The sequence below is a fragment of the Dendrobates tinctorius genome, unplaced genomic scaffold (assembly GCF_039654945.1).
Source record: "Dendrobates tinctorius isolate UK_male_01 unplaced genomic scaffold, ASM3965494v1 ptg000028l, whole genome shotgun sequence".
Taxonomy (NCBI): domain Eukaryota; kingdom Metazoa; phylum Chordata; class Amphibia; order Anura; family Dendrobatidae; genus Dendrobates; species Dendrobates tinctorius.
In genome coordinates this window covers 21,569,852-21,583,984 of record NW_027361696.1, presented here as the reverse complement: position 1 = coordinate 21,583,984, position 14,133 = coordinate 21,569,852, and the positions used below count along the sequence as shown (strand labels likewise).

The 14,133-nt window shown below is 52.3% G+C and overlaps 1 protein-coding gene across 3 annotated transcripts in view; it reads right to left on the bottom strand.

Moving 5' to 3' along the window:
• ARHGAP33 (Rho GTPase activating protein 33) overlaps positions 1-14,133 on the bottom strand; it is a 125,782-nt gene that overhangs the window by 71,885 nt on the left and 39,764 nt on the right. Inside the window, exon 2 of one of the 3 annotated variants that reach the window (XM_073570424.1) lies at positions 12,608-12,870. The exons of 1 other annotated variant lie outside the window; for it this stretch is intronic. In XM_073570424.1, the coding sequence (XP_073426525.1) occupies positions 12,608-12,613 (6 nt within the window). In that variant the 5' untranslated portion in view covers positions 12,614-12,870. Of the gene's footprint in view, positions 1-12,305; positions 12,420-12,607; positions 12,871-14,133 lie in introns of those variants that run through there. One more of the 3 variants, XM_073570422.1, reaches the window with a different exon arrangement.

Here is a 14,133-nt window from a genome sequence, read left to right as displayed (position 1 = left end):
TCCAGGGAGATGAGAGTCCAATAACCAGCAGCCAAAGGATAAAACGTCCATACGCTTCACTTTCTCTCTGACTTGCTGTGTGATGAGATGGGATGTGGTCTCTCAGTCTCAGTGTCTTTTATACCCCAGAAAGTTAAGCTATTTTTAGAATTACCCAGTGTCCTTCAGTACACCCTCACATTCTGTTCCCTCTTTAGAAGTCAACAAACTAGTTTCATAATACAATGCACAATTAGCTTATCAGTACACATCAATATACAAAGATAAACACACTCTATTTACAATCAGGCTGTAGACAGTAAAAGCCCCGTTACACACAACGATGTCCCAGTGATCCCACCAACGATCCGATGTGGATGGGATCACTGGAACATCGTTAGACAGACTCACCAGCGATCAGGACCAGCGAGCAAGCTGGTATCTAGGGTAAATAGTGGGTAACTAAGAGCCGCGCGGCTCTTAGTTACCCACTGTTTACCTTAGATACCAGCGTGCAGTGTCGCTGATCGTTGCTCTCCTGCTGGCCAGCGGGAGACCAACGATCAAAAAATGGCCCAGGACGATCCTGCACAATCAGCGATACCCGTAGGGGGGACCGGTTGCTGATGTGGAGTAATAGATTGTAGTCTCCTGTCCTACAGTCACCTCCCCCAGTAAAGGCTGATAACAGGGAGTAATAGATTGTAGTCTCCTGTCCTACAGTCACCTCCCCCAGTAATGGCTGATAACAGGGAGTAATAGATTGTAGGTCTTTTTTATTATTATAAAATCCTTCACGACGTTACAAAATAGAACACAACAGAACAAACATAGAACAAAAACTCCAATCAGAAACAATATGACAAAATCAGACACAAACACAAAGAAATAAACAAGAAATGGAAACAATAAGGGAAATTCTCGACCTACAAAACGGGAAAAGAAAATTAAATTAAAGAAACAAGAAATTAAAAACTAAAAAAAAACAAAAAAGGAACAAAATTACAATAATTACACCAGCACCCCCTTAAAATAATAAATAAATAAAATCATGTAAAACCCCCGACCCAGCTCCATTCACACTATTATATACAACCCTGAACTACATTTACACCGTCCTATATACAATACTATATACACTATATACAATATAAACATATGACACCAGTCCGAATATTGTACAAGACACACCTAATACCCTCTGGTCCCACTGCCTTACCTCACAGCCTCCCCCTTACACCGCCACATTCACACTTACGACAAACCTGATTACAAACATAGTATAGAAAATTAACAATATTTATATATTTTTTCCTTTTATTTATTTTTTTTTTATTTTTTCCTTTTTTTGGGATTTTTTTTTTTTTTTTTAACACTATATATAAAACACACATCTACTCTATCTATCCCACCACCCCTGATCCAGCTCTGGCCACAAAGTTCAGGATTTCTCCGAGCTAGGATCAGGCCCCAAAGTTTTTCCCCAGGCGGGGCCTGGACCAGGCCAGATCAGTCTCTTATCACCGCTGTTGAAAACCCCCATCCCCCCACCCAACCTAACTAAGACCCTCTATTATACACAATATATACAATACATACATTACGCTATATACAATATATACATAAACCAACGTTACAGAACATAACCTACGTACTCACCACTTAAGGCTCAAGTTCGATGCTTGCAAACCTTCTATTCAGGAGACTGAAATTCAAAACAAAACTCTAGAGTGAAAAGGCATCAGCCCACCACCAGGATATAGGAGTACTAACGGACTAAGGCACCCCGAAGGAGAAACCCCTCCAGAGATGGGCCGCCCTCCGGGCACCCAGTCTCTCATACTCCAGAGAACGGACCTTCACCAGGGCACCTAGGATGCTGCTATAAACTTCGTCTACACGGAGGATTTTACTCTGCGTCGAAACTAAAACGCGTGCATTCCACGTGAAGTACCTGACCACTGCGCTGACTATAAATAAAGTGACTCTGTCCCTTCTCCCGAGGTCTCCGAACGCTCCATAGGCCCACTCGGCATAGGACAGAGTAGCCAGCCGCGGCCAACCAATGGAAGCTCCCACCCTGTTGTACACCTCTGTATTAAAGGGACAATGAAGCAGGAAGTGCTCCATGCTTTCCAGCATGTTAGCACAAGCCTCACGGGGGCAATTCCTGTCCTCGGAGCTCCTGTACTTCAGATTGTCCCTCACATACAACTTACCTTGGAAGCAGCGCCAAGTCAAGTCCCAGTACTTCTTGGGGATCCTATTAGAATTTAACAAACTCAACCCAACCTCTAGATCCCGACTTGGGCAGTCCTTGAGGACCAATGGACTCTGAAAATGCGAAAGCAAGACCCGCATGTCGAGGAGTTTCCTCGGGAGGGACCTCACCTCCCACATTCCCAGACCCCACCGGCGCATCATCTTCAGAACCGGGGTAACATAAGCCGGGAGATGCCCATGCGGTGTGCGAAGATCCTTCAATCTTCCCCCTGTCTCCCATTCCTGGAAGAAAGGCTGAAACCATCCCTTGCAGGAGAATACCCACGGAGGAGCCCTCTCTTTCCAGAGGTTTGCCACGTTGACCTTCAAAAAGGTGTTCACTAGGAACACCACGGGGTTCACCATATTCAACCCCCCTAGTCTCCTCGTGCGGTAAGTGACCTCCCGCTTGACTAGGTTCAGTCTATTCCCCCATAACATCTGAAAGAACAGACTGTAGACCCGAGTCCAGAGAGGCTCTGGCAAGACACAGACGCTGCCCAGGTAGATTAGTAAGGGGAGCAGGAAAGCTTTGCACAGGCCAACCCTTTCCCTCAGGGTCAAAGACCAACCCTTCCATTGGTCCACTTTTTGAGCGACACCTTTGATTCTGCCTTCCCAGTTTTTCGTGGGGTAATCACCCTGACCAAATTCGATGCCTAGGACTTTGGCGTGTTCTTGGGGTTCGGGGAGGGTGTCCGGAAGATCAAACCCGGGATCCCCGCCTCCCAGCCAGAGACTCTCACACTTGTCCTGGTTGACCTTGGACCCGGAAGCCTCCGAGTAGCTCTCCACTTCTGACATCACCACCATCGCCTCCTCTTGCGAAGAAACAAAAACGGTGACATCGTCCGCGTAGGCCACTACCCTCAGGATAGCCTCTGGCGCCACCCCGCCCATCCCCACCCCCGCCAACGGTCCACACTCGATCCTTCTGAGGAAGGGATCGATCGCAAACGCGTACAGCAATGGGCTAAGAGGACAGCCCTGCCGGACACCAGATCCTACCCCGAAAGGTTGTCCAATCCACCCATTTACCAGAGGGAAAGTCTCAGCCCCAGCGTATAAGGTCTTAAGCCAGTCCACAAACCCCCCAGGCAGACCGTACCTCAAAAGAGTGGACCAGAGGTACTCGTGGTCAACCCGGTCAAAAGCCTTTGCCTGATCCAGGGTCAGCAGGAACCCCTTCCAAAGGCCCGCCCTGCCTTGCTCCACGGCCTCTCGGACACCCAGAACAGCACTGAAAGTGCTACGGCCAGGAACGCAACAGTTCTGAGCCTCTGAAAGCAGCCGCGGCGCAAACTTCACCAGCCTGTTGAAAAGTATCTTAGCCAAAACCTTCCTGTCCACATTGAGAAGTGCTATGGGACGCCAATTCTCAATGCGTGACGGATCCTTACCCTTTGACAAAATGATCAAAGCTGACCTCCTTAATGATCTCGGCAGGGTGCCCGAGGAGAGACACTCATTAAACACCTGAGTCAAGAGGGGAACCAAGGAGTCCCTAAAGGTCCTAAAGAACTCGGATGTTAAGCCATCCGGACCTGGTGATTTTTTGGGCCTGAGCCCATCGATCGCCAGTCTCACTTCCTCTTCTTTGATCGCTTCTGCCAAAACGTCCAGCGAGAGGTCAGCCCCTGGCTCCGGAACAGCTTCAGCCAGGAAAGCCGACATCCTGTCACGATCCAGTTCCCTCCTTCCCAAGAGGTGTGAGTAGTATGAACTGACGACCTCCAAGATCCCTGATCTGGACCTCTTCAAGGATCCCGTACTGTCCATCAGCCCCGTCACTATCTTACTATTCACTGACATCTTGCAGCTTCTGTAAGGGTCGGGCGAGTAGTACTTCCCGTAGTCCCTCTCAAAAACCAAAGATGCGTGCCTATCGTACTGACACCTCTTCAGCAAGGACTTCACACCGGAGATCTCCTCGCGGCTACCTCCAGTCGAGACAAGATGCTCGAGTCTCCTCCTCAGGCTCTGATACAGGCGATCCCTGTTCAGGCTTCTGAGGTTCGAGAGTTGCCGGAAGAATTTCGCCACCCGATGTTTGAACATCTCCCACCACTCTGACTTAGTGTTACTTAGGCCCAGCAGTGGTACCTGGCTCTGAAGAAAATCCTCAAAAGACCGTCTTACAGCTTCTTCCTCAAGGAGTGATGAATTCAGCTTCCAATAACCTCTTCCCATCCTAGGAGTCTCTGTAACGTTCAGAGAAAACATAATCAAACAGTGGTCGGAGAACTCCACCTCCACAACCGACAACGGCGAGGAGACGGCTTCCTCCTTCAAATAAAACCTGTCTATCCTAGACCTGCACTGACTACCTCTAAAAAAGGTGAATCCCGTGCTGCCTGTGTTGTGCCGGATGTGGACATCCACTAGGCGTGCCTCACTTACTATCCTGTTTAGCGCGACGCAATCATAAGTCAGCCGGTCCCCAGAACCTCCTCTATCACAGGGTCTCGTGACGTTGTTGAAATCCCCTCCAAAGACCACCTGCCGACTTGAAAATAAGAAAGGTTTGATCTTCAAGAAGAGACATTTGCGGTCCCACTTGGATTGGGGACCGTAGATGTTAATGAGCCGAAGCTCCTGTCCCCCCATGGAGACATCTAGGATCAAGCATCTCCCCATTTCTAATTCAATTAATCGTCTGCATTCAACCGCTGCGGTCTTAAAAAGGACCGCCACACCGCTATACGGCTCGGCCGCAAGAGACCAGTAGGAGGGCCCATGCCTCCACTCCCTCCTTGCTTTATGCATGGTTGATAGGTCAGTCAACCTGGTCTCCTGCAAAAACAAAATGTCGGCATCAAGTTGGCCGAGAAAATGAAAGGCCGTGTACCTTGCCGCTTCTGACTTTATGCTGGCAACATTAATGGTTGCCAGCGTCAACGGTGTGGGTGCCGCCATCATGATTGATTGGATTAGATAGCCTTTTTCTTCCCACCCCCAACAGCTTCACCCTCTTCCTCAGACAATGATGAGCTTTTAGTGCGCTTAAGACACACAGACTCATCCATTCTCTCCTTACATACACTCTGGCCCTTGTCTGGTGGTCCCGAGGTAGTCCCCCCCCCCAGAGGGCCCTTTAATTGCTCCCTGAGAAGAAGACTCAGCGACCCCCTGAGCCCCAACATCCCTGTCCGCTACCTCCGGCTCCGGGCCCCTGCCCTCCCCCTCTGCAGGGGAGTCCTGGAGGGCCCCGAACCGGTTGGAGAGATCCACCAGAGGGGGGGCGGCTGGACCTTCCAATGGCACCTGGATCAGGGCCAGAGAATCAGAGGGGTCGCACTCCAGAGCGGAGGCTCGAGACCCGGACCCACTCCTACCCTTGGTTGTTTTCCGGTTACCCTTTTTCCTTTGTTGTGACCATTCCCCCTCTCCCTCATCCAGACTGTCACCGGATGAGGGTTCCTGGGAGGACATGGCGTCTGCCTGCTCCTCCCTTTCAAGTCTCCTGACTTCCTCACTCAATTCGCTGTCTTTAGGATCCTCAGCTGCAAGTGAAGTACCTGGGTCAGGGTTTAGGGTCATTACTCCCTGCCCCCTGTTCCCATGGCGTTGCTCCTGCCGCCTGATGTTGGATGGCGGCAGCTTGCTCCTCACCGGTTCCCTGCCTCCTCCGCCCCTACTGGTCCCTTCACCGGCAAGATTAGTCCCGGCTTTCGCCTGTCCCGCACTCGCCGCTTTCAGGACTGCATTGGCAAAGGAACGCGGACAGCGACTGAATGGATGACCGAGGTCACCACACAAGTTACACCTAATCCTGCCACAGGTAGCAGCGAGATGGCCAAGGTCCCCACACAGTGCGCATTTCTGGGTGGTACACTGCGCACTGAAGTGTGTGGGGCTGCCGCACCTGTGACAGACCTTAGGCTGCCCCTGGTAGAAAATCAGGATCCTGTCCCTCCCCAAAAATGTAGAGGAAGGTATATGGGTAACAGTGTTTCCTGAAACCTTCAATTTCACCATGAAGGTCCAGGCCCCTGACCAGATACCATGGTCGTCGCGGGTCTTCTCAGGAATGCCGACGATGTCGCCATATCGACCAATCCAGGTGGAGATGTCCATGCAGGAAAGTGACTCGTTACTGGTCAAAACGGTCACCTTCCTGACCGAGTTCTGGCGGGATATTGCGACAGGGACGAAACCTTGCCATTCGGGGCGACCCCGAGCCAGCTCATGGCGAGACCAAAAAAGCTCAAGGCCCTCCGGTCTCACGAAGCTGACATCGAAGTAGGAGGTCCCATAGGGATGGATCAAGGCAAAGATGTCGTATGCCGCGAAGCCCATCCCCAGCAGGAGCTCAGCAACCTTTGACCGATCAGGACAGGCATCCTTGCTTACCCACTGGAGACGGGCCACGTTCCTACGGTTACTCCTCTGCCCCGGTGTCGGCAGAGACCAGACAGTCTCTGCCCCTCTATCTCGGAAGGCGGAAAGACCGTGTCTCTCTATCCAGAAAGACAGATCAACCTCCCTCCCCTCTACATTGATGGAACTCTCCCCTTTCTTCAGGGCGTCCAGGAAGCGCTGCTGCAAGTCACCGTCCTCGGGGCCACCAGACAAGGGCGCACTACTACCCCCAGCAGTGACAGCCCCCGAATAGCTAGGGGCTGAAGCCCTCGCCACCGCTGGGGGGGCAGTGGGACCACTACCTACTTCCCCTCCACCAACACCAGTGCTGCTCTCCTCATTCACTCCACCAATACTCCCATCATTTGCGGCACCACAACTCCCATCATTCACTCCACCACTATTCCCACCATTCACTCCAGCAGTACTCACATCATTCACTCCACCAATACTCCCAAAGTTTGCGGCACCACAACTCCCATTATTCACTCCACTACTACTCCCATCATTCACCCCATTACCAGTGTTCTCTGCACCTTCCACAGTCACCTCCATTCCCTCCTCCCTTGTGTCTGCAGTCTCTGCACTCACACCTGCTGGGTCGGGGGAGCGGTGCAGCACCACACCCGTTTTAATTAGCTCAGTGCTGACATTGTGCCGTTCTTTTGGAGCACTGTGCCCCTTATTGTTCTGGGCTGCCTGCCCTGTAGCCACAGACTTCGGGGTGCTGGTATCACGCTTAGGGGCATGCTGTCCCCCCGTCACAGCAGAGCGCACAGTGTTCCTTGCTGATGATGTTCCCTGCTTTTGCTGTGCATTTTTTTTTTCCTGTGGCTCTGTCTCAGCTGCGCGCCTCCTCTCCTCTGTTGAGGCGCACTGCGCCCCTGTCACAACAGTGCGCCCCCCTTTCGCCGCACCATGGTCCTCGGCCCTGCCCCCCACAGCCCCAGCGTCGGCCGGCGCAGCTGCAGTGAGCAGGGATGGAGTCTGCCCACACCGTCCCCCTTTCGCAACGGCGTGGACATCCCCCCCGCTCTCCTCGGCCCCGGTGATAACCGGCTTAGCCGCAGCAGGCAGGGAGGGAAACTCCACGGGGTCCCCTATGTCCGGCGCCGTGAGTACCTCCACAGCCTCACCCCCTGCACTGTTCCCCGCACAGACGGCAGCATTGCCGGACGTTCTCCTCCTCTCCCCACCTTGCCTATGCCCCGGACCCACTGCAGAGCCCGTGCTTTTAGGTTTGGTGGGGTTTACACAGGAGGTGGTAGGTGTAACATCAGACATTGGTACATATTTGTAACTCACCACCTCCTGTGTCATCTTTTTTTTCTTCCTCCTCTTTTTGGTCTCCTCCGCTGGCTCGTCCTCCCCGAAGGAGAATGTGGTCAGGTCCACAGGAGACTCCAGCTCTCTGATCTCCCTCAACAGACCGCACTCCTCCTCGTCCTCCGCTGACACTCCAGCATGGGTTGTCGGAGTCCTCTGCCGTGCCGGGAGGCCGCTTCCTTGCTGGCTCTGCGACTCTTTCTCCCGGCTTGTTCCAGCACGAGAGACTCCAGCCACGACTTCATCGTCCTCCTCCTCCTCGCTTAGGACGCCGGCTGGCAGTTCTCCCGAGGTATTTAACCCCTTCATTTCAGAGAACCGCCGCTGGTTCTTAAACCTCTCCAGGAAGGGACCTGCGCTTTTCTCAATCCCCTCCCGGAGGAGCACTAACCGGACCACCTCATCTCTGAGGGCTTTAAACCTCTGGGAGGTCGCGGGTCTTTCCTTGTTAGAGGCACGGGTGTTCAGGATCCGTGCCTCCCGCAGCTGCTCCTTCAGCCCGGTCAGTGCTTTGCCGGCGTCCTCGTACTCTCGCAACATGGCGACCACTCGGGAGGAGAAGGAGCTCGTGGACTCGCTGGAGGTCATCTCGCCCCATGATGTTGCTGGGCTCTTCTTCCTGGGGCCTGGGGTGCCCCTGTCTCCCTCTCTGGGCGGACGATGAGCCGTATCGGGGTTGGAGTAGGTGGGTACGGTCTTTCTCATCCGACCAGATCTCCTCACGCCCTCCTGGGCCGGTTGCTGCTGCTCTCTGTCCCCCGCCGGCACAGACCGGGGAACAGAAGCCTGGGAAGCCATGCCTGGCTCCCAGGAAGCCTGCCTCTCCCTGGGGAGAAGAGAGGCAGACTCTGGGCCTCCTCCTGGAAGTCCTGGAGCTCACAAGACAGGTGCCACTCTCAGCAGGGTGTGACTGATTGTGGGCACCTGTCCTACAGTCTCCTCCCCCAGTAATGGCTGATAACAGGGAGTAATAGATTGTGGTCTCCTGTCCTACAGTCTCCTCCCCCCCCAGTAATGGCTGATAACAGGGAGTAATAGATTGTAGTCTCCTGTCCTACAGTCACCTTCCCCAGTAATGGCTGATAACAGGGAGTAATAGATTGTGGTCTCCTGTCCTACAGTCACCTCCCCCAGTAATGGCTGATAACAGAGAGTAATAGATTGTGGTCTCCTGTCCTACAGTCTCCTCCCCCCAGTAATGGCTGATAACAGGGAGTAATAGATTGTAGTCTCCTGTCCTACAGTCACCTTCCCCAGTAATGGCTGATAACAGGGAGTAATAGATTGTAGTCTCCTGTCCTACAGTCGTTTTCCCAAGCAGGATATGGATGATAAAAGAGAACAATAGTCCCCATTCAGGGATGACATTAGCAGCGTCTCCACTACCGGTCCTTTTACCAACTGGCTGTTTGTCTATAGCGGGGACAATCACGCTCACCATTGTCACCCTCCGAACTTAGCGCGGGAACAGCCATCTCCATGGTAACATGCCCCACCATAGCAATGGCCGTGAAGCTCAGGATGGGAATCCGGCGAGGGGCTGGGGACCGGGAGGAGGGCTCTGGCTTTTGTTATGGTAATGGCCATGGACACAGTGATCCCAGTGTGATGTCGGCTGCGCTCCCACCATACTAATTGTCTGCCGGGAGACCAAGAATTGGGGTCACCCCCTGCTGGCCGTCCTAAATGCACAGTGTCGGGGTCTATCATATAGGGTCACAGACATTCATCCTAGAGGAGTCCCCCAACCCCAGTAGCTGACAATCTACCACAAATATCCACATAACAGCCCACACTGCACCGTTATAACCACAGCCTGAAACGCTGCCGGCGATCGCAGCAGCCGATCGTAAATCCCTCTCCACAGAGCATCTCTCCCATCCCCATATATCCAGCACTCGTTAGCAGAGCATCGCTCCCATCCCCATTTCCCCAGTACACAGGCGCTGAGCATCGCTCCCATCCCCATTTACCCAGTACACAGGCGCAGAGCATCGCTCCCATCCCCATTTACCCAGTACACAGGCGCAGACCATCGCTCCCATCCCCATTTCCCCACTACACAGCGGCAGAGCATCGCTCCCATCCCCATTTCCCCAGTGCACAGGCCCAGAGCATCGCTCCCATTTACCCAGTACACAGGCGCAGAGCATCGCTCCCATTCCCATTTACCCAGTGCACACTAGCAGAGCAACGCTCCCATCCCCATTTACCTAGTACACAGCGGCAGAGCATCGCTCCCATCCCCATTTACCCAGTGCACAGGAACAGAGCATCGCTCCCATCCCCATTTACCCAGTACACAGGCGCAGAGCATCGCTCCCATCCCCATTTACCCAGTACACAGGCGCAGAGCATCGCTCCCATCCCCATTTCCCCACTACACAGCGGCAGAGCATCGCTCCCATCCCCATTTACCCAGTGCACAGGCCCAGAGCATCGCTCCCATTTACCCAGTACACAGGCGCAGAGCATCGCTCCCATTCCCATTTACCCAGTGCACACTGGCAGAGCAACGCTCCCATCCCCATTTACCTAGTACACAGCGGCAGAGCATCGCTCCGATCCCCATTTACCCAGTGCACAGGAACAGAGCATCGCTCCCATCCCCATTTACCCGGTACACAGACGCAGAGCATCGCTCCCTTCCCCATTTACCCAGTGCACACTGGCAGAGCAACGCTCCCATCCCCATTTACCTAGTACACAGGCGCAGAGCATCGATCCCATCCCCATTTACCCAGTACACAGTTGCAGAGCATCGCTCCCTTCCCCATTTACCCAGTACACAGGCGCAGAGCATTGCTCCCATCCCCATTTACCCAGTACACAAGCGCAGAGCATCGCTCCCATCCCCATTTACCCAGTACACAGGAACAGAGCATCGATCCCATCCCCATTTACCCAGTACACAGTGGCAGAGCATCGCTCCCATCCCCATTTACCCAGTACACAGGCGCAGAGCATCGATCCCATCCCCATTTACCCAGTACACAGGCGCATAGCATCGATGCCATCCCCATTTACCCAGTACACAGGCGCAGAGCATCGCTCCCATCCCCATTTACCCAGTACACAGCGGCAGAGCAACGCTCCCATCCCCATTTACCCAGTACACAGCGGCAGAGCAACGCTCCCATCCACATTTACCCAGTACACAGCGGCAGAGCAACGCTCCCATCCACATTTACCTAGTACACAGCGGCAGAGCATCGTTCCCATCCCCATTTACCCAGTACACAGGCGCAGAGCATTGCTCCCATCACCATTTACCCAGTACACAAGCGCAGAGCATCGCTCCCATCCCCATTTACTCAGTACACAAGCGCAGAGCATCGCTCCTATACCCATTTACCCAGTACACAGCGACAGAGCAACGCTCCCATCCCAATTTACCCAGTACACAGCAGCATAGCATCGTTCCCATTCCCATTTACCCAGTACACAGGCGCAGAGCATTGCTCCCATCACCATTTCCCCAGTACACAGCGGCAGAGCATCGCTCCCATCCCCATTTACCCAGTACACAAGCACAGAGCATCGCTCCCATCCCCATTTACTCAGTACACAGTGGCAGAGCATCGATCCCATCCCCATTTCCCCAGTACACAGGCACAAAGCATCGCGCCCATATCTCCATTTCCCCAGTACACAGGCGCAGAGCATCGCTCCCATCCCCATTTCCCCAGTACACAGGCACAGAGCATCGCTCCCATCCCCATTTCCCCAGTACACAGGTGCAGAGCATCGCTCCTATCCCCATTTACCCAGTACACAGGCGCAGAGCATCGCTCCCATCCCCATTTACCCAGTACACAGGCGCAGAGCAACGCTCCCATCCCCATTTACCTAGTACACAGCGGCAGAGCATCGCTCCCATCCCCATTTACTCAGTACACAGCAGCAGAGCATCGCTCCCATTCCCATTTACCCAGAACACAGGTGCAAAGCATCGCTCCCATCCCATTTACCCAGTGCACACCGGCAGAGCAACGCTCTCATCCCCATTTACCCAGTACACAGTGGCAGAGCAACGCTTCCATCCCCATTTACCCACTACACAGCCGCAGAGCAACGCTCCCATCCCCATTTACCTAGTAAACAGCCGCAGAGCATCGCTCCCATCCCCCATTTACCTAGTACACAGCGGCAGAGCATCGCTCCCATTTACCTAGTACACAGCCGCAGAGCATCGCTCCGATCCCCATTTGCCTAGTACACAGCTGCAGAGCATCGCTCCCATCCCCAATTACCTAGTACACAGCCGCAGAGCATCGCTCCCATCCCCATTTACATAGTACACAGCCGCAGAGCATCGCTCCCATCCCCATTTATCTAGTACACAGCCGCAGAGCATCGCTCCCATCCCCATTTACCCAGTACACAGCCACAGAGCATCGCTCCCATCCCCATTTCCCCAGTACACAGCCGCAGAGCATCGCTTCCATCCATACGTGTGCCTCAGCCCACTTTCTGCAGGGCTTTTCCCCACTCTTTCTGCACAGCATCGCACACCTGACATTTGATCTTTGGCGACCATTAACCGCAGCTGCGGCGATGATGACATTTGCGGCTTCTCCATATGGCAGCACTGATGGCCGGCCTGTCATGCAGCACGGAGACGCCACCACCCACAACAAAGGCGCGCAGCCTGACAGGCGGGGGCTACGATACTCACCACCATCTTGCTGTAGGGGGCTCACAGGGGTGTGTGGGGGCGCTCTCGCTCAGCCCGCTCCATATTGCATTTTTTTTGCGCCAGAGACAGATAATAATTCCTGACTCCTCCCCGGGGTCTCTTGCGTCCCTGCGCTCATCAGTCGGCCCCCGTCCCTCGGTGTCTCGCTCTGCGCGTCCACCCCATAGTGTCTCTCTGTATGTCTCTTTAGCTGACAGTCTGTCTCGTTACATTGTCCCAGTTCAGACCGTGGGCAGCAGGATCTGAGCGTTACAGAGGGGAAGACGGAAAAAAAATAAGCAAGATTTAAACCTTGATAGGATTCAGACCCCTCTAAACCGATGATGAGGGGGTCGCAACTGTGTTTCCCAATGGAGGGATCCGGCACTGACCACCCTACTGACTTCTGGACGCAAATAGTGTATCATTACTACAACGCCTCCCCCCCATTTAGGAAAATGGTATAATCCATTCAGGTGCAAAGACAATGGTCCAATGTGAGATGGAGAGCAGCCAATGAGCGCCAGCAGTCCTATGCAAACCTTACGTACACAAGAAGGTGGGGCGCACACCCCGCATGGAGCAGCATTGTGGGAAAGCTTAGGGGGCACTTACTTTATGGGAAAGCCAGGAACAGCTTTTGTTTAACCTGAATACAGAGGAAGATCCAAAAAATCCTCGTAATGAGAGAAAGCGAGGCGGAAAGGGGCAACAAACATTCACCAAAGAGAGAGGAAATATCAGTATAATAATAATAACAACACTACAGTGTACTATATACAGCGAGGTATAATGTATCAGTGTAGTAATAATAATAATAATAAGACTAAAGTGTACACAGCGGGGTATAATGTATCAGTGTAATAATAATAATAACACTACAGTGTACACAGCGGGGTATAATATATCAGTGTAATAATAATAATAACACTACAGTGTACACAGCGGGGTATAATGTATCAGTGTAATAATAACACTACAGTGTACACAGCGGGGTATAATATATCAGTGTAATAATAATAACACTGCAGTGTACACAGCGGGGTATAATATATCAGTGTAATAATAATAACACTGCAGTGTACACAGCGGGGTATAATATATCAGTGTAATAATAATAAAACTGCAGTGTACACAGCGGGGTATAATGTATCAGTGTAATAATAATAATAACACTACAGTGTACACAGCGGGGTATAATGTATCAGTGTAATAATAATAATAAGACTAAAGTGTACACAGCGGGGTATAATGTATCAGTGTAATAATAATAATAACACTACAGTGTACACAGCGGGGTATAATGTATCAGGGTAATAATAATAATAACACTACAGTGTACACAGCGGGGTATAATGTATCAGTGTAATAATAATAATAACACTACAGTGTACACAGCGGGGTATAATGTATCAGTGTAATAATAATAATAACACTACAGTGTACACAGTGGGGTAAAATGTATCAGTGTAATAATAATAATAACACTACAGTGTACACAGCAGGGTATAATATATCAGTGTAAT